The following is a 24,854-nucleotide window of genomic DNA, read 5'->3' as shown; positions in this document are numbered from 1 at the left end:
TGTTTGGTCAAACTGCGTGCATGGGTTGAAATTTTGTATGTACTATATGTGTGCAGTGTATTGAGTTTCTAACAACTCAACCTAATATTACCGGCGTGAGTTTTTCTACGTACGCACGCAAGTTTTTCACATTTGATTAACCGAAATCAATTTACGTGCGTAATTTCTCAGAGTTGCCTTTCTGTCAAATATACGGAAGCTGAGCAAAATTTGGTCATAAATGCAGAATAGCTCCGATTCTCGATCGATAGAGATAATTGCGGTGAGTATAACGGTGTATTTATTTTTTTGCGGGAACAAAAATTACAAAAGTTATTAAGGGTCAAAGTTCAAATTAAACCATTTTTTACACAATAATTTAAATAAAAACACATAATTGAACAAGGAAAAAGTATACGACTTAGTGTTAGTATTAACAAATGAATACAAAGCTTCCTTAAGCTTCTCTTCAACTTCATCCAAAACAAAAAACTGAAATTTAATGGGTTTTTTGAAGCGCGTTAGTTAAACCATCTAATTACACAGAAGACAGTTTGATCAAACAATGTGACCATGTAAGGTCATATAAGGCATCAACACACATGTGCGATTCTGACGGTGCGAATCTGTTCCGAAAAAATTACAACAATGCCGCAACTATTTATTGGAACATTCACAGCTCTTCTTTTCGTCGTGCCGAAATTGCAGACTTACGCGTTCGGAAACGAAAAAGGTTAATAGGCGGGTTCTGTATAATTTAAACAAAAATTAACGTAAGAAAACAAAACATCTTGATTGTTCAAAAGCAAGGAATTTCATGAAGATTGTTTTTTGTTTGTTTATAAGATGCCATTTTTCACTGCGATAGCATCGCACAGATGTATGCGTTATTGTGTTTTCGAAGTGGTAAATTCTGTAGCATCAGAAACGGTGCGGAGGTCGAGGTGAACTCGAGCCGGCAAAAAAAAAACAGTATTGTGAAATTTATTAAGGGCAGCAGTCTACCTGATATCCGATCGGATATCCGAATCCGGCTGTTATTTTTTACAGGATATCCGGAATCCGGTTATCCGGCAAAATCTATAACCGGTACGTCCCTAATCAGAAATAACCGCCAATTTTCTCCTGGGGCACCGAAATTGCGCACCTGGAAACTGTGCATTTAGACATTATTTCGGTTTCAACCGAAACTGTGCATGTATGTTTTATTTCGGTTTTTGTCATATGCATTATTTCGGTTTCAAACGAAAGTGTACACCAATTGGATATGGAGGCTATGCTGAAATGTTGTAGTTGTAATTTTTAGAGCTTCACGAAAACGCTTATTGCACGAGAACTAATGAAGCGATTTTAAAGAAAAGTTTGGCGTTTTAAAGATAGAAGTTTTAAACCCTATCGACAGACTCATTTTTGTAAGTAACCAATTCGGTTTCGGTCGTAAAAATAACGGTAAACTTTGCCTTCCTTTGGTGTAAATTTTGAGCTTTTAAAGTGCTTTAGCAATTTATGGTTGGCAGATATAACTTTGATTTTCGGGATATAGGTTCTTTGGAGCAGTGGAAATATTATCGTGTACAAATTTTATATAAATTCAACAAACATTGAGCATTTTAAGGCAAAAAATTGTTGAAAAAATTTTAATTTTTTTTTCAATACCAAAATGCTCGAAAACCGCTCTAATGATTTTGTTTTTGTTTTCTTTAGTCAAAAATTCAAGAGTTTTCCTTTCGTTTGGTATATGGGAAGTATTGGTTGATATCTTCTAAGTATGTTTATTTGATTCAAATATATGGGCATAAATGATTTCCCATACAAAATCACTTCGTCATCGTTTTGCAAACACGTGCATGCATTGGAAGAGTGGGAAGGAGATAAAAATGATGTATGTGTGCGTAAGAACATATTTCGGCTTTTGATAAAAAAATGGAGCAATATTTATAACCTAATCACAGCGTATTCCCCCGTACATATGTAAATACATACATACGTCCATATGTTGATTGCAGTTAATGTGGGCCTGTTTCTATTTTTATAGTAATCTATGTATGTCTATACATTTTATATACATATGTACATACATATACGTATGAACACATGTATGCATAATACTCAAACATTTTTTGAAGTGATACAACACTTAGAAAAAGACCAATCAAAGAATAAAAGTAAAGGTGAGTACGTGCATAGATAAAGAAAAGGATAAAGGCAAAAGTAAAAATAAAAACAAAAACAAAGTTGCGTAAAGATAAAGGCAAAACTGAAGACCAAGGTAAATTTAAACACTTTACTTATATAAGGGCAAAGGTGAAGGGGAATATGTATATGAAGAATATGATAAACATAAAAATAAAAACAAAGATAAATATAAAGAAAAATATGAGGATGAGAATACCGATAAAAGTAAAGATGAAGATAGAGGAAGAAAGATTAAAATAAAGGTAGTTGTAGAGAAAAGGATATAGATAGAAGCACAGAGACTCAATCTGGGAACTATTTCGGGATTTTAGAGATTTTCGATATAATAATCAATATTTTGTCGGTTTTGGGATCGATATTTTTATCGATTTTGTTATCGAAATTTTTATCGATATTGTTATTGATTTTGCTACCGATGTTTTCGGAACTTATCGATATAATGTTCGATATTTTTATCGATTTTGTTATCCATATTTTGATTGATTTTGTTATCGACGTTGTCATCGATTTTATTATGGATTATTTATCATCGATCTTTTATCGATGTTTTTATCGATTTTGCTATCGATATTATTATTGCTTTTGTTATCGATATTTTTTTCTTAGTGTGTGCTTTCGTTTTGGACTTTGATATGCTCTTAACCCATGAACCAAAAATACAGATCACCTAATCAAAGAAGCAAGAAAAAAGTATATTTCTGAGCGTTTTTGACATCTGCCTAAGAACGAAAACAAACAAAGAAAACAAAAAAGGCGCGGTGATTGAGTGCAATTAAATTGGTATTTATTATAAAATATACAAAGTGAAACTTGATCACAATTAGCAAAAAAAGTTCATAAAATATGGTTTACATGATTGAAAGTGCTTTACAATCGCATATCATTACCACGGGTCGATTTTTCAATGCCAACGTTCTGGCCACAAACGTGCACCCACTTTTCACGCAAATTTACGCCTTTTGGCAAACCAAACATACGCACAAACTTGTTCCAATCACACAGCACTTCATTTTATACCATAAATATGTAATAAACCAAAATTTATAATTAAAATCGCTGCAGAAAACACATTCAATCGCTAAAAAATCACTACGAAGAGGTAGAAGACGGTGTAAACAAAACCGAAAAACGTCAAAAACGCTACGAAAACTTTTTTCTGAAAATCGATTACAAATACAACGATGGCTGATTAGGTGATCTGTAGTCGTTGGTTCATGCTCTTAACCATACCACGTATTCTACGTTTAAATTTATCGGCTGTATCTCCGATACAGCGTGCAGACCAAGACGAAGGCGCTGGATTGTTCCTTTTTTTTCTCATATGCATTACTTCAGCCCCCGAAGGTCGCCTACGCAGAAAGAAGTTATGCGCAAAAATACTTCCGCCCCCGTTTTCCGGCAAAACTACATAGGTGGAATAATAAATAAACCTAAACTCATGATTTGCATTACCGCATCATCGATTTGCGCAAACCGTCTGTACTAAACGGATTTTGCGCTATTTTCCCTATCGCAAATGCAAGTACACGAAGGAATCGTGCATGGAGCCTCAGTTAGGATCTTGGCCGCCCGCCCCACTGTAATTATATGTAGTTGTACTTAAGATAAAAAAAAAAAAATAATTTTTTTATGCACTCTTGTTTTATTTCCTTTTAAGTTGGTTCTCATTTTACAACTTGGCAATATGTGGTTATAATTTTTTCGATCACTGTAAGTACCTGCAAACAAACCATTATAAGCTCATGCCTTGAGTGGATAGCCTATTTTCTCTCATAAAATACTCGCATTACGGCTTATATATTTAGGCATTCATTTCCCACTCCATTCCATCCCGGTTCTCCTTCACTTCGTTCACATTTCATTTAGTGTTAATTTACTCCTTGTATGCTGTGTTTGCTGTTGTACTGTCCGTTAGCTCTTGAAAAACTACACGCGCTTTATCTACCCTTGCTGGAAAATAGTATGTGCTAATAAAGAAGAAAAAAAAGACTAAAAAATAAACCTATGTTTTTTTAATAAAAATTGCACTGGAAATGCATTCGTATTTGACTTACCTACTCATAATCTCATTACAAGTGGTAAGTCAGTATAATTTTCAATAAGCCATATTTGAAATGCATAAGTCTCTTAACACCCAAGTGTCTCAGCCAAGTAGTGCGGCCCGATGTTGCCAATGTGGTGCCGTTTGCACTCGCAACGCCACCAATCCCATCGATATGTGCTGACAAATCCACTGCGGCTGTTCCACCGCTCCAATCAACGCACTGCGTTTTCGTTTGCCATTTATGGATATGAGAATAGAAAATGAACAAAATTTGCATGTAATGCATGAAATTGCTACACAGCGGCTTTTTGTTTTGCACGGCCGGGAATTGTACGAATTGATTGTAAGTGGCCAGGAGAAACGTTTGTCCCTAATTGGCGCGCTGGCAGGCAGTGTAAGGCAACAGGAGCCCATAGCAGCAGAGGTGAGGAGAGAAATAAACACTGTCCGGCATTAAAGTGATAACTCCATTTGGCGCTCTCGAAAAGAGCTCCATATTAAAATGAAAAAATATTGTATTAAAAATGGAGTTATCCATTGAACTTACAGCTGACACCCTAACAATAAATTTTCATACCTAAAAAAATAAATGAATATTTTTTAATTTCTTCAGGTAATTTTTTGGCGTAAATATTTGCTGTTGGTGGTCGCTTTGGAATACTTTCTGGAGATTTATCAATTGCCTGCTGGCTTGTTGGCGCAAAATGCTGAAGCAGCAAAGTTGGGTCAAGTAGGCATCGATACAATAACAAATTTCGAGCCAATACAACAACTTATGCTAAACGGTAGATTTCGTAAGCTGTTTCTGATCAATGTAGCCGAGGAACGTGTTATGCTTTTAACGGCGGTTAACTATACTAAGCTGCAATCGAAATTGCGGTAAGTTGAAATTTTCTAATATTGTTATATTAGTGTTGATTTTTTTTAAATAGATATTCACAATGTTTTTAAGTAAACTTTTGTTGTTGTTGTTTTTCTATAAAATATTGTCTAAGCTTTAACCAAAACCATATAAATCAAAGTTTCAAATTTTATACAAAAACTATGAAAATCAACAAATTTTCATGAAAATTTCAAACTTTTTAGTCTGAATCTTTAGAACATTTTTGTATGCAGTTTTATAGCCCAATTCTGTAACGGTGATAAATTGTTTTTTTTTACTGACAAATTTAAACTTCTTCATATATTTTTCCGTAACAAAAACTGTGACCAGAATTTGTCACTGATAAAGAATGGAGCCGTTAGTTTGTTGGTAAGTTTAAAATGATTACAAATCGCTTTGATTTTTAATATTTTTTTTGTGAGGGCTTTTGCGTTTTTTTTTTTATTTACATAATGCAGCTATTATAAAAACTGACGTTGGTTTTTTGAAATGTTGTTGCGATTGGCCTTCTGCATTTTATTTTAAATCTATTTTTTCATTTCATTTACTTTTTAGAAACTTATATTTTGTCTGCTTTTAAATTATAGTATTTTTTTAATAGAATTTTCTTTTAGTTCTTAGATTTAAATAACTTAATTAAAAAAGAAGACACAAGTATAAAATTCTAAACACCAAATTAAATTAAAACAGTATTTTTTTCTTTTCAAAACAATAAAATCCAAAAATTAACTGAAAAGAAGAACACAAATAAAAATTAGAAAATAAAATAAGTAAGGAAAAATTATATAAGATATACATATGTATATCTTTTTTTAAAAATAAACTTGTTTTATTTTCTTATTTTTATTTTTATTCTTCTTTTCATTTGATTTTTGGATTGTATTGTTTTAAAAAGAAAAGTAGATAGATATATACATATTTAAAAATCTTTTACGAAACTAATTTAATTTGTTTGCTTCTTCTTTTCATTTAATTTTTGGATTTTGTTGTATTAAAAATAAAAACTATAGTTTTAATTTTATTTAATGTTTAGAAGCTTATACTTTTTTCTTCTTCTTAACCGACTTCAAAAAAGGAAGAGGTTCTCAATTCGTCGGAATATTTTTGTTATGTATATATGTTACTCCTAAATTTTTATATGGGACTTGAAGTCTGTTTTTTTTTTTGCCTAAAAATTACTTATTTTTAATAATTCTTTTTATTAAAATTTTAGATCTTATTGTTAAAAAAATGTATATACTTTTTAAATTAATTAAATTCATTGTTAGGAATTTTATTTTTTTGAATCTATTAATTTATTTGCCTTTTTTGATTAAATTTTTCTTTCATTGAAAAAACATATTTTTTAATTTAATTTAATTTCTATAATTGTTTTTTTTTTTATAATTTAATTTCTTTTTAAATTGAATTTTCTTCTAATTCTTAGTTTTTTTCTTATTTTTTTGTTTTAGAGAAAAATAAGAAGCGCCCTTTCTATCTACATACATATGTAGTATGTAATAGGCGAGGGGATTTTTTGTCCAAGAGAAAAGATCTGTACCGTTCGCCCGATTTTCAAAAATGTCAAACTAATGCGCTTGGTCCGTAGATGTGCAAATGGTTTTAGTTTTTCGAAAAGAGTTGCCACCTGCCTGTTGAACAATTGAACTCAAATTATTTAATAATCAATGCCATCATGTCGTGTCAAATTAAAAGGGTTATACTGAATGTGCAATAAGGTTTTACTTTTTTGAAAAGAGTTGCCACCTTTTAAAAAATTATATTCAAATGGGTATCAATCGAAATGATTTTGAAAAGCTTTTTTCCATATTTGAACTATAGGAGGGTTGCCACCTGTTAAAAGAAAAATATATATTAAGTAAAAGAAATATGTATTTCCTTTTTGGATGTTGTTGTTTCCGACAGGGAGGGTGTATGATGTATTTTGGAACGAATTTCCGTCATCCCTTGTTAAATTTGGTTTGGAGACAAACCGGTTTCGGCGTTGTACATCAGAAATATGTATCACCATATAGGGGCCAACCGCAAAGGTTTCAGAATGTAGTAGTTTGAAAATATTTTGAAGAGGGTTGCCATCTGCTTGAAATGTCGAATTTAGTTTACTTATTTATACACAAGTTATATGAAATATCAAAATATGGATGTCAAACGAAGGAGTGTTAAAAATCTTTAGTTTGAACGCTAAAAATATTTTTAAGGTGTTAGAAGAGGGCTGCCATCTGTTTAAAAAAAAGTTAAATTCAAAATATTTAATAAGGTTACTGAATTATTTAAATATGGGTAGCAATCGAAGGGGTTTGAAAATTTTTTATTTCTGAACTGTATTAAGGGGGGTGGCCACATGTTTGAAAAATCTAATTCCACTTAATTCATCAGTTAATTAAAATATGTATCGAAATGTTCGGCGAAGGAGAGTTAACAAGGATTAAGCTTGAAAATACTTTTGAAGAGGGCTGCCACCTGTTTGAAACGTCTAACTCAATTAACTTATACAAAAAGTATATGAAATATAAAAATACCGTAGTCAAACGAAAGAATGTTTAGCTTTAACATTGGAATTTTTGAAGAGGGTGGCCACGTGTTTAAAAAGTTACCTTCACATTGGTTCAGTTGGATGAATTATTAAAAGATGGGTATCAAACAGAAATGGGTTCGAAAAGGCTTTATTCCTGACCTTTATTTAGGAGGGTTGCCATTTGTTCGAAAAATCAAATCCAAAATAGTTCATCAGTTTATTGTAATACACGTGTATAAGTTCCAAAGTTAAAAATTTCACAATTTCCCGGATTTTGCAAGTTAAGTTTTTTCAATAATTAAAAAAAAGGAAAATGCGCAACACCCCGACAAAAAAAATTCTCCAAAATCAATGCGATTTTTTAGCCGGTTCAAACTTGCACCTTATTATATTAAAACTGAATGGGCTACAAAACTGCATACCAAAAATTTGTTTAAGAAATGGAATTGAAAAGTTGAAAATTTTGATGACAGCTTTTTGGTATATCTTGAATTTTCCCGAGTTCTATATGAATTAGAAAAAATTTATTCAACTGGTTTTTGCTGTTGAACTAACTGTTATAAAAAAAAAACAGAAAATATAAATAAAGAAATGCCAGGGTATTCATATTTTTGTCGCTGACTGTATATCGCTTGCTAGAAGAATTTACTACTCAATTGTAAAGTTAAAATTAAACATCAGTGCTGACAGTTATATACCAGACAAGTACAAACATCAGAAAGTATTTTTTTTTAAATCGCTGAAACCAGGTTTTGAATATGATTCAATAATAAAAGGTTTGCTTAGAAAACAGTTTTCTCGGTCCCTCTTGACAAAATCGACTCTCTTAGCAATTCACTGTATGTGGGTTCGTGTGTGTGTGTGCAAAGTGTGTAAGGGAGTTAAGGGAGTGTCAAAACTCTAATGTCACTATTGAGCAAACCTTTAATTATTGAATCATGGGTTATGAATATATTAAAAAAAATCGAAAAATAAAAAAAAACTTTGAATTTTGAAATTGAAACATTTTAAAAGCAAAAACTTATATACATAGTTGTTTGGCTAAACTTTTTTATAGATTACCTCCAACTGATCTTAAAAGATCCTGAAATTTTCAGGGTGTTTTTTTTAAGGTATGAAGTTTTGTAATTAAAAAAAAAAATTATTGCAAACTCCAACAGCCAATTTTATGAAAGCAATTTAAGTAAAAAATGATTTATAATTTTTTGAATGTTATATGGAAATGGACGGAAACCATTGGACTAAGAAACCATTTTCCAGTTCAATTGCTGGTGAAACCGGCGGTAAATTTAAAATAAATTTAAATTAAATAAAAATTGTTAAACATAACTGTATTCAGAGTTTCCAAAAAATGTTTTTTCAAAATTGAAAAATTTATATCCTAAAAAACGCTGAAAATTTCAGGATCAGTTGGAGATGTTGTAGAAAAGAAATTTTGTCAACAATTTTTATAAGTTTTTGATTTTCCGACTTTTTTTTAATTTAAAAATTCTGTAAATTGTTTTATATTTCGATTTTGTTATATATTTTTTCTTATAGCCTTAAATATCACATTTAAAACGAGACCAGAATTATTTTTGTAATTATAATAGTTTTTGAGATATAAAAAAAATAAGCTTGCAAAATGCCGAAAATTGTGAAATGTTGCAAAATATTTGGAAAATATTGAATTTTTTCCTATGGCAGAAGAAAATTCCTGCCAACCAAAAATGCTCGATGGCAACCATAGACCGATTTGACATGGATTGACGTATTATATAGATTCCTTCTTTTTGTTTTGCAAATTATTTTAAAATATTTGCTAATCTAATCTGATTTACAGAACTTATGAGTGGTCGAATACATTTTTCGACGTGGTGGAGGATCTCACACTACCGGCTATTCATGTGTTGGAAGTCGTTGGCACGGCGCCAAAATTTTTGCTAAGTGGACGTCTTATCAAACATCAAGGCAGGGTAGTAAACACAAATTTGTATTTTCGAAAACAAAAAAGTTTTCTTAAAAAACACCATTTTCTCTTTTCCTATAGACCATTATCGTTGTATACGAAATAGTTTCCACCGATTTGCATCTACGTAATCGCCAAACTCTCACCATACCCTCACGCACCATACACGCTTTCACATACCGTGGCCGTAATTATTTCATCGGTTGTGCGGCGCAGCAACAGAAGTGCAACTTATTTAACATGAAGCGGCAAGAAGCACAATTCTCGATATTTCGTCAATTCAGCGGTAAAGATTTGACATTCGATCGTTTTGCAGCGGGTGCACACTTTTTGGTGGGTGCCCATCAACGGGCTGTGAATATTTATCCAACTTCACGGCTGGACTGCTATGCCAGCTTTAGCGCGAACGAAAGTGACATCACTGAGATAATAACGCACGTGAGCCCACAGGATGAATCCTTTGTGCTGCTCAATTATCGGCGTCCTTTTCATACTTTGTTACGCATTGTAGAAGTTGAAGCGGCGGATGGACAACGACTAGGTGCTGCGTCTGCGGCGTTAAATGACACTGGAGTGGAAGGTGAGTTGGTTGTTTGATAGTAAATGGGGTGGTTGTGGGGAGCGATGATGGGCTGCAGGTTATGGTTGGTTCGTTGGCTGGTTGAAGTGGCGAGTTTAGCACCTATGCGTACCATTTTAAAACCACTGCTCGCAAATTAACTTGAAAACAAAAGACAAAAAGAAAACAGCAGAAGTCGGGTATTTTCTCAAGTTCAAGAACTCAAGAAGCTGCAGTGGGTTAATATTCATTATGTATGTTAAACCGCAGTAGCAGGGTTTGCCTAGAAGCTCGATTCAAGTCAAACATAGTGCTGGTCAATTACAGTGTAGCTGCTCCACCGTTTTTCAATGTCTAGTGAATTACAGCTAAGACCAGAAGGGTTGTGTTCCAGTTTTGGTCTTGCTGCATGGATTCCCACGGCCCAGTGCCCTGTGTAAACGGAAGTTAGTCGAGATAAAGCTCTCTTGTTCAGTTTGATGATAAATGTAACGCGTTTTGCGCATTAGGTGTGTCACAGACTCCTGTAGAGCCTATAGGATTGTGTAATCTTCCCATCTACTATTAACCAACTTCTTCCAAGCTAAGAGATGTGCCCTTGGTATATGTAGCTCAGCGGCATAAGAACCTACTCTCCATCTGAGACATCCAGAGCCGACCCTTTCTTGTCTAGCTCGTCGGCCATCTAATTGCCATGAATTATGCTGTGCGCCGGCACCCAGGTCAGCTAAACCAAAACGTTCTCTTTGCACTGCTTTATTGCGCTGGAGGTTATGCTTACAGAGCCAAGTGCCTTGATCGCTGCCTGGCTATCCGAGAAAATAGCAATGCTGGGCGCTGTTAGCTTCGCGCCTAAATTAATTTGGATGCCTCTTTGATGGCAATCCCGCCTCTACGCCACAATCCATCTTCAAGGCATCTGTAAAAATAGATACATACTTCGAAGCGTTCAGTAAAAATAGGCTCATTCCATTCCTTTATTGGTGGAAATACTGTGCCGAAGTTTTTCTTGAAGAGAAGCGAAAGAGTACAGGATACTTTCACACCTTTCCACAGTCTAAGTTCCCTAAACTTCAGGGTATTCTGTGAAGCAATTTCCTTAATAAAGAGATCAATCGGTGGCAAATGACGGATGACATTATATGCTTTCGTTGGACATAATCTGATCACCCCAACAATCGCAATATAGGCTGACCTTTGTACCCTACCTAACATTATGTTGATCTCTATGGCTTTCCACCAAACCAGCGAACCGTATGTAATAATTGGTCGAATCACCGCCTAGTAAATCCCAGTCGTAGGCCCCACTTACCCAGCATTTCCTTGCAGGAGTACTATAGGCCTTTTTGACTCCTAAATACTTGTCGCAAGGGGAAAGAGAAATAGTATGCCCATTTCAGGAATGTAGGTTAAAATTCGGAATCTTTTCCTTGTGGTGAATAATAGTAATTCGGTCTTCGAGGCATTAAAGTAGAGCCCGCAGCTATCTAGCCAAGAACCCGGACACCATATTCACTACACTGTCTGCGTACCAACAAACTTTGACCCCTTCCCGGTTGAGTCTTAGAAGAATTTTATTTAGTTTGCAAAGGCCTGCAGCAGCTGCAGGCTATAAGTTTTGAGTAAGAAAAGCTAAAACTTTCTTGTGGGTGCCTTTTTTGCCGCGTATTGATTACCTAACTGAAAAATACGTTTTTAATCCAATTTTCTTTCCGTTGCCAGATTTAAGTGACTTACAACAACATCGCCACCTATTCGAAGAAACTGTCGAACGTTTGCGAAGCTTGCTATTGCAACGCAAGTCAGCTATGGATGTATTCCGTAGAGCTGCTGCCATCGTGCGACCTAAGCTGCAGCGATTTAATGCGCCAAATCCAGTGCGTTTGCATGCGGGTAACATTGGAATTGTAAGGATTTTGGGTGAGACACTACAGAGTCCAGTACAGCTGATGAGACGTGTGGAGGCCGTCCGTATGCCAAAACGTAGCTTGCGTTTTACGCGAGAGGCATTCCAAAGTAACGGTTTTGTGTTGGATATGCCGCGTATTGCTAAGATTCGACAGTTAAACGTCGGTAACCTCCATTACAATGGCACACTTCTACCTGGTAGGTTCCACACATGTATCACTGAAGTCATCTGTTATACAACACCAATTTTACGCAGGTTTCCACTTGGATAATAGCTCGAGTAGTCGCCTTCCCACGCTCTCGATACGCTCTGCCGCCCGCACCAAAATTTGAGCACACCGCAGCTATTAACGCGTCACTCATCACGCCTATTTCGCCAAAATGCCAACGCATCTGTCGATTTGCCTATTAGGGTGCGTGTTCTGAATGTGGCACGTATTAATGATGTTTCCATATCGGATTTTTTAAATTCGTTATTTTTACGTAATCGTGATCGTAAGTTAAAGGGTAGTCTGATATTGCAAGGCGAGACAAGAGTGGATGCACTTTGGGCACCTTTACTGAATAATTTAGTTGTTGCAAAACTTTTCAACCTAAGAGAGCCGCAAATTGTGAGTTCGAGATTGCTGATAAATTCAATAACTGCAAAGGACGTGCAGGTGGAATTGGTGAATGGCTTGCAGTTTGAAGAGGATGTGGCGTTCAGCGGCCGTGATGACATAATTGAAAGTAAGTTAAAGCATAAACAGACGGCATCGTTGATTGAATATAGAATGGTTAACCAAACTTTTTCCAGTCGCCGTAGAAAAGCATTTCGAGTTTCTATCCTCACTCGGTAAAACCCACGGCGGTGATTCTGTAACCAGTTAGCGACAATTTTCGAATCGCTATCTCAATTTTGACGCAAAAACATTCATATTATGCGTCAAAAAGTGCGATAGCGATCCACTAAGGCTAAGAAGACAATGTTCGTATACATATATTCTTTTTATTGGAGGTGAGATTGATCATCACTTGAAGAGATGGTTAGGTATGCTGGCATAAGCCATATACCCCTTTGGATGACCTCAAGTCACAGGGCCCAGATGGCGTGTATCCGAAAATTCTAAAGTGTGGGAAAGACAGGCTTATAGGGGATCTAATAAGAGTGTTTAGGACCTGTCTGGAATTCCCATTTAAAGTTCCCATTCTATGGAGAAACGTCAGGGTAGTCTTAATTTCCAAACCAGGAAAGCATGACTATGCGGTAACAAAAAGTTGCAGGCCAATCAGTCAGGCATCCTTTATTCTGAAAGGTCTGGAGCGTACCATCGAGAAGTACATTAGATCAATTGTTTTGGTGTACGGTTTCTTAGAAGCCATCAACATACATATTTACCAAAACAGGAAGTTCTATGAATCAGCTTAATATGACCTTGTAACAAAGATCGAGGTGGGGCTGGAAGCAGGTGTTTTACACAATGAGAATCTTTGCTGATATTGCGGGGGCGTTTGACAACGCTACCTTTGACTCTATGTGCTCTGTGGCCTGAATACATGAAGTGGATGACACAATCATGAGATAGATTCACTTTACGTTATCTAGAAGATTGCTGACTATGGGAGGATGAAGCTATCGTTTGTATCACGGCAGAAGTGGGAAGATGATGCCCTCAGGGCGGTGTGCTCTAAACTCTCTTGTGGTTTTTGGAAGTGGACTCACTACTAACAGAAATGCAAGACTTCGTTCACATCCAAGCTTACGCGGATGAGGTTTATGCATTGTCATCAAGTAAATAAATATCTCAGGGAAGTCTTTGTTAAGACACAGATAATCCTGAATAAGACTGACGAATGGTACACTTTGCGGAGGCTTGTTGCCAATCGCAGCAAGACAAACATAGTCTTGTTTACTCGGAAAAGAAAATTGGAAGGTTTTAACCTTCCACTGCTTAGAGGCGTAAACCTAAGTTTTTCATGGGTGTGAAATATCTAGGATAGAAAGCTGACATGGAAAACTCACGTCGAGCTGAAGGTAGACCGAGCACTGAAAGTTTTCGGACAATGTCGAAGAACGTTTAGTGAGACCTGGTGCCTGAGACCGGCTGTGGTATTCTGTGTTAAACCGACAACAAAGGAGCATGTTTATAGGCATTACGGGTGTCGTGAGTACAACGTCAGGACCGGCTCTTAATGATGCGTTGGATATGCCAACTCTGGATTTAGCGATTCAAGAGGAGGCAATGAAAACGGTGTGTCGGCTGTACTCGTTTGGATTGATCGGACTTCCGGGCACAGAGTGTTGAGAGAAATTAAACCTGGAATCAGCTTTTGAAAAACAAAATGTCCTTACATTTCTTACAGGGGAACAGTGGAAAGATCATCTAATTGCCGACAAGCTAAATAACGTAACAGCTGATGAGTTGATTCTGAAGTCAGAGCTGCTGCATGAGGTACATTTTAAAGGCAACATATCCTGCAACAAGTTGGTGGTCACCGGCAAGGCAGTAGTAGAAGACAGCCTCCATAGCACTTTTGTGAATGATGCGCGTGAAAAGACGCCAATGCAGCGTGATTATTTTATCAAGCATTTGCATTTGCCCTATCACTTGCAAGCTAAGAACATTATTGTACAAAAGATCAATGGCCTTGCCTTCGATCAGATTTTTGATAAACTTTCGGTGGAGAATGAACAGTTGGTGTTGCGCAAGGATCTGCTGGTCAAAGGAAATGTGCAGTTTATTGAAAATCTGCAAGTGAATAAAATAAATAATATATCTTTGCCAGATTATGTGAAAAATTTGGTGCGTTTAAATGAGAATGCCGTAGTAAATGGTACTACAAGCTTCCTGCAGGGTCTCACGGTCAAAAATGCACTACACACGCCACTGATCAACACCGTTATTATGGAAGATGTCTTCAGTAATGTGCTCTTAAAATCGAAACCCCAGCGCATAACTGGCCACTATACATTTGGCAGCTTACGCTTGACAAATCTGGATGTTGGAATTATTAATGATATACACACAAACACATTTATAGATACGCGCACAGAAAACCTTACTTTGCATGGCGATATTATAGTACCAAAGTTAACGGTACACGGCGATATAAGTGGCAATTTCGAGAATACTTTCCAATTCGCGACACTCAATGAGCAGCTGCAGCAGCTAACACAACGACGCTGGCGAAATTTAGTGGTGCACGGCAATGCTTACTGGAATGATACAGCGATGAGCAGCAGCAGCATCAGCACGAAACAATATGAACAACTGCAATATTTGTACACACACGCGGTGCGACGCAGTGGTGATCAGGCGATTTCTGGCACCGTATACATGACACAACCGCTAATTAGTAGAATGCGCACGCGCACCACATTCCCCAATGGTGTGGACCTTGCGCACATAGCGCGTGATTGCCTATTGAAGAACACAACAGCGCCGCAGACGATAGTAGGCGCCAAATTTTTCCACAAACCCTTACGACTGCAGCGCGCTTTGGTTGAGGGTCCGCTGGCGATTACTACTCTTAACGCGGTAGATGTGCAACTCTTCCATGCCTCCCTCTACCGGCGCTCGAGCGGCGTGCCTATTGGCGGACCTTTATACTTCAAGGTAGCACCCATTATTATAATTATTGGACAACTGATTGTGCAAGGTCAAGTGAATGGCATGCCAACGTCACAGGTTTATACGCCAGCAAGGGGTGCGTTGCCACCAATAAGCATGCATAATTTGGTGATCGATGACGTGCTGCAGATCGGCGATATTAATGGGCAGAGCTTTGATTATTTGCTGAAAAATAGAATAAAGCTAAATGGTGAGCCACAAGAAGTGCAAGGCTACCTGATATTCGAACACCTGGTGACCAACAACGAAACACTACTGCAGTCCATCAATGGCGTGCCGATCGATGATTTGATATACAAGAAAAGCGATCAACTGCAAGTGATCGCCGGTCAAAAGTTGATTGATGGTAATATAATCTTCAATGGGCCCTCGCATGTGACGCGTTTGAATGGGCAACGGCTGGTGGACGCATATCAGCAAAGTATTTTCTCTACGGCGAACTATCATTTCGATAATCTTACCATAGATCAAGGTATATTTGTGAAGGGCTTAGTGCTTGTTGCCGATATGCCGCTGCACGCTAGAGGGCGCACGTTGTCTAATAGTACTGCAGACCCAACCGAAGACAAGGAGGCGGCGCTATATGAAGCGAACTTACTTGAGGAGCATACCAATCAGCTGGCAGGCGACGACGCTTTCCGCGAACAGCTAACAATTGCCGTTAATCAGCTGAGCAATCTACTCAGCGCGCAAAATGCCACCAGTTTGCTGGCTGATGAGCAAAAAGCACATCTGCTATACCTCGACTTCGACTTCGATACGCAGGTACTGCGGCAGTACGCTAACGAAAGTCTGGATGAGACCTTCCTCTACGAACAGCGGCATGTAACCCCCTGCGAGCATCGGTTTCTTCAAGTGCAATCTGCGCTACACACTCTCGTCTCTTCATTACAAATGTTACCACGAGTTTTTTGTACGCCAGCGCTGGTGCGATATCGGCGAAGGCACAAAACTATTGCGGCGATCGTTTTAAGAAAGTAAAGAGTAAAATTACCGTTAACGGCTTGAAAATTTCAAAAGTATTTGTCATGCGAAAATATATTGAGAGCATTGAAATATTTATGGATACTAAGAATCATACCTACCTGCTGTTGCATGCCATCGATGAGGCGCGCAATCGCAATGAAGTGCGCGTGCTGCGTATTGATGATGCGCTCGACGAAGTTAAAGATTGGCAAACCATACCTTTTGGTATAGGCGAGTCAGTGCAACTCTTTCAGCTCGATAACTTAACGGTGTTGGCTAGCGCTGCTTTGGTAGGCAATCAGCAAGCTGTCAGCATTTACCATTTCATGCCACAGACGGCGCACTTTAAACTCGCGCAAGTCATCGATGGTCCCTATGATGTTATGGCGCTGGTAGCTGTAGAACCGCATCACTATCAATTGTTACTGAGTTGCCATAAGTGTCAGTATGTGAATGTTTATGATTTGAGTAGCGCGCCAGTAGATTCGTATAAACTTTTCCAGCTCATTAAGTTGCCAATACGCGTTGATAAGTTGCACTCGTTTGCGATGAGCGATGGGGAACAATTTCTGTTGATTTTGGGTGAGCAGCAACAGGATTTTTACCATTTGTACAAATATGCCTCCATACAGGGTTGGTTGCATAGTTCTTTTGGCTATTTTCGCAATATACAATTGGCTGTGCCGTTGAGTGGGAAGTTGGCGCAATCGAAGGATACTGATTTGTTGCTGCTGTTGTTGTGCGGTGGCGGCGAAATGGAAAGATGCAGTGTGGTGCCCGCTATCACGCAAATATAAGTATGTTGTTGTTTTGTTTTTGTATAACAAATTTTGTAAAATTATCGCAATATTCTTTAAAGTGTGAATTAATCAAGTAATGAGTATTTTTAGTGAGTATTTATAACTATGTAAATATGTGTGTATGTATATGGTAATACTGAATAATCACAAAAATTGTAATCTCAGAATTGGTGTATGCCGGTAAAAAAAAATTTAGGAAAATTGCTGAATGGATTTATGAAATCATTTGAATATAGAGTTATAAGTAAACCAAACCCGCCAATAAGTCTTCTGTCGTATATTTAAAAAATGTTTGGAAGCGCTTCTTGACTCATATATAACACTAATCGCCAGACTTTTATATGACTGGACCAGTATCTCCTAGTTCCTATTGGGGACATAACCGAGCATATTTCAAGCGGATGTTTACGCCTTTTATTTGTGTGCGGAGCCTTACATAAATAGAGGGTACCGTAATGAGAGAATTATAATTCTAAGTGACAGTCAGGCAGCACTCAAACCTCTCTTATCTAATAAAATCAAATCATTTTGGTCCATGAGTGCACTGAGATGCTCAACTCCCTTGGCAGGCACAACAATATCCGACTAGCGTGGGTATCTGGTCAAATGGGAATAGAGGGTAACGAAGCGATGGTCTGTCTCGGAAGAGAGGCGGCACCCTTCACTCCAGTTGGTCCTGAGTCCTTCCTGGATGTAGGTCCCAATACTATAAGGAAGGAGCTTAGAATGGAGAGGAACACTATGAGGGATTTAAATAGGCATAGTTCGGTAGGAGTACGTCAGTCAAAGAGTCTACTGGAAGGGCACCACAAGAGAATATTCAAAACTTTAATTAACCTCTCAAAAGAGAAGATAAGAATACTAAAATTTTTCTTTACCGGACACTGCAGACTAGGAGGATTTATCTATATGAGCTACGGATATGCTCAAATGACTTGTGCCGGTTCTGCGACTCTACCAGCGAAACACCTTTTCACACCCTGATCGAGTGTGATGCAGTCTGCACGCGTCGTAAGAGAAGTGTAGGCTCAACGCGACCACAGCTTAAGCACATTCACTCCCTATCATCGAAAGTGCTATATAACTTTCTGAGGGATTTAGGTCTAGAGGAGGTATTGTGAAGTGTGGAGGTCACAATAGATGACTAGGTCGCGGTGCGTACCGCATTATAATTTCTATATATCTATATATACGAAGGGCATCATCATCAGTTACCAACTCTGTATAGTTGTCAGCCATGCAGAGTCCTCAAAAAACCCCGGAAGCAAAGTCCGTATGGTGAATCAGACTAGGCTGAGCATACTTTGAAGTGCCATCAAATTATAACTTAAGAAAGTTTTATTATAGGGCTATTGAGAAGTGCATGTGAAAAAATTTCATATACATATTTCATAAAGGAAATTTTTGTGCTTGGTGTTAGTAGTCGCGTCTAAACACTTGTACTTAAATATGCGCTGCTATTTCAAACAGTTAAAGATTCTTTACTTCTTTTATTGAAATATATATTTACAATTTTATTTACTAAAATTAAACAACATTCAATTTGAACTGATAAGACGAAACTTCGAAAAAAAATCTCACTTCATCCTACAACTTCATAAATGGCTTTTAAGATCCTTTTTAGCCAACTGCGCATAGATTGTGCCATGTGGTTTGTCGACTGGAATGAAAACTTCATTATTTTCACCAGGCGCAACACTTTGGAATGGTTTCGTATCGAAATTGAAATAATGTTTGTTTGGCAGAGTCATTGAAATCACGGAAATTTGTGGTATAACATCAAGCACTTCTTTTTCGGAGAGATACAAAGTATTTTGTACAGATACCGAAGAGATGCCCACATTTGGATCGCCAGCAAAATTTCGAATTATAATATTCTTCACACAATTCCAGGTCTGGCAGAATTTGACATCTTTAATGTCGGAATATTCCCAACTGCAATCGACGACGGTGCTGAAAAGACGATCATACTGATCGGGTAGCGTGCGGAATTCATCGTTGACGAAGTTAACAAAGGACGATTGAGTTGTCTTGAGTACGCGAAGACCCTTAATGCCGCTAATGATAGTTTGTTTGGGATCTATAGAAGAAGAACAAGATGAAGGAAAAATTATGGAAAGTAAATAAGGAAGGCTTGGAATTGAAATAAAATAAAGAAACAAGGACTTTCTAAGAACCCACCCGCTCGTCTCAGCACAACGTCACAGTAGCGTTGCGCAATGGGCGTAAAGATGAATGCGTGATTATGTCGGTGGCGATTGTTGATTGAGGAGTAATTGTTGTCGCAAATGCCGCTATCCTCCTGCGCGATACGTTCCCAAGGATACTCTTCGATGTGTACGTGTACCTCGGCTACATGGGCGTACTGGTTGAGGAAGTGATTGGCGAGCAGTAGCGCGAACTTTTCCGGATTCTCAATACCATGTTTCTTCGCCAGCAAATAGACAGTGTTCTTTTGCGAATCTGTGGCGACAATGTCCGAGTTATCACCTGCAAGAGATTAATGGAAAGCAGAAAACTATGACTTGTTGGCATTTAGTTTTTGTTGGTTTTTTGAAATTTCTCTAATATTATTGTGAACTTCCTAAGATAACAGGGAAAAGAACAGGGAGGAGGACAAATGAACGGCTAGGTGGTTTGAAAACTCCAGCGAGCTAGCAAGAAAAAATGCAATCTTGGAATTATCACTTCTTTTTTTTTTGAGGAGATTGAATCTTAGCCTCGTAAAAGTAGGCCAGCTGAATAGAAAATGTTGAGATCACTATGCCTCATCGTACTCAAGTTATCTGAAGTTATATTGGGTCTACTGAACTTACTCCTAAACCTTATGCTCGTAAACTTTTTTGGAAAGCTGCAGACACTGCGGTACACTATGATTAGATGCCAAGTCAAAATGGCTAGTTTATCATTACCAGATTCGGTCACACCAATATACTTACCAAGTACTGCGAAACTTTTAAGTCCTCAGACTACACAACACCGCTTCTCGAGTTCGTGAACAAGTGCTTTTCTCCAGTTGTATCCTTTCAAGAAGGCCATTAAGTTACTAGAAAAGTCCTCAACGAGTTAGTATAAAAGTCTACTATCCACATTGCGAGGGTGCCAGGTTACAGAGGTATACAAGGCAACTGTACAGCAGACAATACCTTGCGTGCAGTCAACTCTTATGCCTATGCGGGCCTACCGCTATCCACCTGCAAGACTTGGCTAAAACACACTTCGTCGAGAAGACAAACAAAAGATGGTTGAAAGAATCCACGTGTGGGACGACTATACAAATCTGACCCATCATCGGCAAGAATACATCCGATGCTCTCATTTGGTTACAACGCCCTCTACTGAGGCAAGTGACCGTTATTGCAACGGGTCACTGCTTGATACGAAGGCATGCCAGTAGAATGGGTATTACTTGCTATAAATTGAATTATTTAGACCAAGGATAACGGTATAAAAGATGAAATCTTAGAGTTTCAAGGACGTTTTCTACATTTTGGATCAGATTGGCGGATATATTTACCAATTGTAAATTCCCTCTCTGAGTGCTGACTAAATGTAGTTTTTTCAGAACGAGGTGCAGTGTCTGCGAAGTCACTAATTGTCTCAGATGGAATTGAGGAGGCCTGACAATTTTATATCCAAGCCGTGTCTGCATCAGCGGTTTCCTTCGAGTGATTTCGGCATTACAATGATAAACTAGCCTTTTTTTAACTTTCATCTTCACTACCTTAGATCCCAACGCTTTCAGTGTAGTCTAGCTCTCAAGAAATAAAGCGACGGCTGACGAGTACATTTATGTAGCTTGGAAGACACTAAAGCTAGCAGGCAAAGGTTACTTATGACTGTTTAAAGCTACCCCGTAAATGGGAGCCGCATTAGTGCAATTCTGTCGTCAAGAGATGCGGGTTCTTAGTTCGATATAAAAAGTTAGGGTCCGTACCAGTGTCTAAGCATGTTTTGGCACATCAAACCATAAGTACCTACTTGGCCGCGCTCTGATCCAATTTAGGATGTGCGCCTTGATATCGTCAGACATGCCATTTTATGCCGTCTTTAAAAAGCAGATTGTTTGTAGTATAAAAAGCTTTTTCAAGGCAGAAATACACTTGTAGGAGGGCCGAACGATGTCAGAAGAAACATTCTTTTATTGCGGATGGTAGTCGGATGTGAGCTCGATCCTCTCAGCCGTGAGATTCTAAATTAATTTGACTTAAAATAGCCACAAGTTGTATTTGTTATTGCAGCAGAAATCCACCCCTTAGGAATGCCGTACATGTCTTCGCTTTTATAAGATAAAAAAACGGTTGGAGGGCATATGTTTATCACCTCGGGGTTTAGACACTGGAGGCAACTCCTCCGAAAGGTAAACTCTGCATGCCCCTTGACGTCGTAATTCCAGCCGAGGAGGTGATTTCTCACACAGCTCGCTACAAGGCAGAGCATTGTTGGGATGGTTACTGCTTCAAGTATCATACCTGGGTTTCCATATGAAGATAATTCCGGTGGACATGAATTTGCCAGCTTGTGGCCATCCAGTGAAGTTCGTAGATATCTGACGTCCATACTGGCGCAGTGCAGGTTTGCACCGACCATCCAGTCGCCTTATATTTAAGTCGCGAGTAAAGTTTATTTCTTTCGTAATTCAAAAGGCTTGTGGCGGAAAAGACGTCGAAAGAAAATTTCCCGGTTCGTGATACTGATGAATCCAGCAATGTCGGAGTAATAGTCAGTAATCTTCACGCAAAAGCTATTCATTCGAAGACGCAATTCACTAAGTAAATTCCATCTGGCGGTGGCCATGTAAAGTTTAAATTGCGTTGGCGAGAGGGCGCTAGTTTAAGAGATACCCTGTTGAATGCTACGCGGTTCGATAAAAGGTTCGACATTTGCAAAGATAATAGAAAATCCACCACCGCGTCTTTCTTCGAAAGGTTAAGTCTAGGATATTCTGGAAAAGCATTGCATTGTCGACTGTTTTGAAGGTTTTCGTTAGGTCAACAGCGTCGAGTATGGTCCTGTTACAGGGTCAACGTTGGTTCAGACCATCGCTTATTTTAACGGTGATGGCGTGCAAAGTTTTACTTTACACATTTTAAATTCGTGTGTTATAATCTCTCAAAGCTCGAAAAAAAATTAAATGAGATATTAAAAAAAGATGATTTAGTGGAGATCCAAGCCATAACTTTTCAACGGATCTGAAAATTTTATGTTTGTGGTATCATTGAAAAAGCCAGGGAAACTTTTGACTTTATAAAAAAATATTTTGCATATTTAAGATTCCAAAAATATGGCCATGAGCCGCGTAACTAGGTTGAACAGTGGCTGTGTAGAAGAGAGTATCACCTGAGTGTAGCTCAAGTCATGTTACCACAATTATACGAACCCCGAATAACTTAGTATATGTACATTATTCAGATTCGTGAAATCCGCTTTCATGTAAAATATAGTAGTCAATCTGTAGCAGTCCACATTTCTTACCTTTATAGTAATCCTTTTGGCTATACAATTTCAAATGTGTACCAACTTCAAATTCCTTTATCGAGTGCACTGGCCCATTCCTCTTAACATGCAAGACTTTAACACTATCCTTGCCGTAGCCGTAATCGGAGATCGTGTATTGGTGAGGAGTGTTGCTCGGCTCCGTTGGCTGCGCACCGACGCTGGTGGCGGCACTTTGCAGGGGGCGTGCGAACATTTCGTCGCCTCGTTGTCACTACTGGAATGTTGTTGATACTGTGTGGACTCGTGTTGCTTGCAATCCGCGCAATTAATCGCTGCTGCGTTTGCGTAGACAGTTGTGGGGTGACAGAGGTGTTTCGCTGATGGAATCAGTTTGATAGAATAGTCAGACTACGACTGAATGGGCATTGGGGCAAATGTGCTATTTTATAAATAATTAAGATATAGAAGTTTTACGCGGAAGATAGAAGAGCAGATCTTAATGTGAGGATAGCGATTAAGAAACTGTATGCTTTGCTGATAACAAACAGGATTGCATGCAACTAACTGTTAGCGATAAGCAAGAATTATTAACTAAACTGATAAGCTAAACGAGATAAAAATTCGTAGATCAACACATGCAACCGTTTATTATTTAGCAGATATGGGTTGTAACTATTATCATAAAAGAAGAAGATGAACAAATGAAGAAAATTTGCAAGTAATTTTACCTATGAAATGGTGTTGCTGGCGCATTTAAATAAGTGCAATGTACGCACACAATAGGCCGGTTGGCATGGCACATGCTCCTTATTCGAGTCGAGTAGAAGAAAACGTGCAATATGTACATACATATGTATGAAAGTAGAAGACACAATAGCAGCTCATAACCAATGACAATAGAATAGAACAGTAATACAATGGCATGCAAATTGATTTGAGAGTTTGATTAAATGTTACTGTCGTCGCTAGGGCGCCGGCGCCAACGATCCACTGGCAACAAACAAACAAAGTTCAAGTTCACAAAGTTCGCACGTACATACCCCAATCAGAAAGCTGCTCCGCATTTTGCAACTCGTTATAGTTAGATAAATGTACATTAGGGCGGGTCAATTAGTTTGGGAGATTTTTCGACTATGCGCGTATATCACAGAAGGATTTTACGTGTAATTCGAAGAAAATTTACCGAAAAAACCAGGGGCCTAAAATGAATCTTCATTCTGCTGTAGTGTGGCAAAGAATTGCTTATATTTTGCATATAACATGCAGTAAGGGCTTTTTGGTATGAGGAATCCATTTCTGCACCAACAAAAAAATTTACTCGCCCTAATGTATGTACATATTTGCATTTTTTTAGCTTATCTAGGCAACCAAATAAAAAATATAGTGAAACATCGATATAACGAAGCTTGGTAAAACGAAAAACTATATAACAAAAAATCTCGTTGTTGTGAAATCTTTCATACCAAAGTGCTCCATAGATATAACGAAAAGAAATTGTGAGTATGAAGGCCTCTACGTAATAAATTCTAAATATGTTGACGGTTAGAGTCCCGTTAAAAAACGAAACTATACTTGTTTATGTATAACCAATATAGTACATATAAATAGGAAGCAGAATCCCGCAAACATATTCTGACCGTTCTGAATATATGAGTACAAAAGGAGTCCTAGGTATGTAAGAAATATGAGGTTCAAAAACAAGAAATTGTTTAATTTTGTATCAAACTTTAGGAGTGTTGCAATTTACATATACACATATGTATGTATGTACGGTATTTGAAAACAAAATTTTTGCTGAATGCCCTTGCAAACATGGCTCTAAAGTCAGTTCAAGAAGGGTCAAAGAATAAGGCCAATAAGACTCGCAGAACAACCCAAAATAAGAGTCGGAAAGTAGGCATTTATGAGGCCAATAAAAGTCATTTAAGAACCTCAAAAAGAGTCCAAAACAAGGACCGTAACAGTTACAACTTTTATTAAAAATATCACTCTAACAATTATTTTTT

At 37.7% G+C, this 24,854-nt stretch overlaps 3 protein-coding genes across 3 annotated transcripts in view; 2 read left to right on the top strand and 1 right to left on the bottom strand.

Annotated features, from left to right (window-relative positions):
- Positions 1-4,196: 4,196 nt before the first annotated feature.
- On the top strand, positions 4,197-17,406 carry LOC118741888 (the record flags this gene model as incomplete). The annotated part of the gene is given in 11 exon segments (XM_036473862.1): positions 4,197-4,253; positions 4,315-4,404; positions 4,407-4,643; positions 4,833-5,098; positions 9,440-9,572; positions 9,647-10,145; positions 11,847-12,230; positions 12,289-12,357; positions 12,360-12,833; positions 14,376-16,502; positions 16,505-17,406. Coding segments are annotated over 11 exon segments (5,238 nt in total), but the record flags the coding sequence as incomplete, so codon positions are not given.
- A 1,585-nt stretch (positions 17,407-18,991) lies between these two features.
- Positions 18,992-23,183, bottom strand: LOC118740664 (uricase). The gene is made up of 3 exons (XM_036472277.1): positions 22,885-23,183; positions 19,591-19,899; positions 18,992-19,489 (listed from the first exon to the last, which is right to left on the bottom strand). Exons 1-3 carry the CDS (start codon positions 23,099-23,101, stop codon positions 19,005-19,007), a joined length of 1,011 nt encoding a protein of 336 aa, XP_036328170.1. The 5' UTR covers positions 23,102-23,183; the 3' UTR covers positions 18,992-19,004.
- A 1,477-nt stretch (positions 23,184-24,660) lies between these two features.
- LOC118741887 overlaps positions 24,661-24,854 on the top strand; it is a 2,463-nt gene continuing 2,269 nt past the window's right edge. Inside the window, exon 1 of the mRNA XM_036473861.1 lies at positions 24,661-24,766. Coding sequence (XP_036329754.1) covers positions 24,661-24,766 — 106 coding nt within the window. The remainder of the gene's footprint in view (positions 24,767-24,854) is intronic.

The sequence above is a fragment of the Rhagoletis pomonella genome, unplaced genomic scaffold, assembly GCF_013731165.1.
Source record: "Rhagoletis pomonella isolate Grant_MI unplaced genomic scaffold, Rhpom_1.0 Rhpom_scaffold_00006, whole genome shotgun sequence".
NCBI lineage: Eukaryota > Metazoa > Arthropoda > Insecta > Diptera > Tephritidae > Rhagoletis > Rhagoletis pomonella.
This window is presented reverse-complemented; position numbering and strand designations above follow the sequence as displayed.

Bases quoted from the DNA above. Each gene is read 5' to 3' on its own strand.
- LOC118740664 (XM_036472277.1), bottom strand. From the start codon at position 23,101: ATGTTCGCACGCCCCCTGCAAAGTGCCGCCACCAGCGTCGGTGCGCAG. The intron at 19,900-22,884 runs GTAAGAAATGTG...AATCTCTTGCAG, and splicing joins CCAAAAGGATTACTATAAAG to GTGATAACTCGGACATTGTC. The intron at 19,490-19,590 runs GTGGGTTCTTAG...CTTCTTCTATAG, and splicing joins CGTTGTGCTGAGACGAGCGG to ATCCCAAACAAACTATCATT.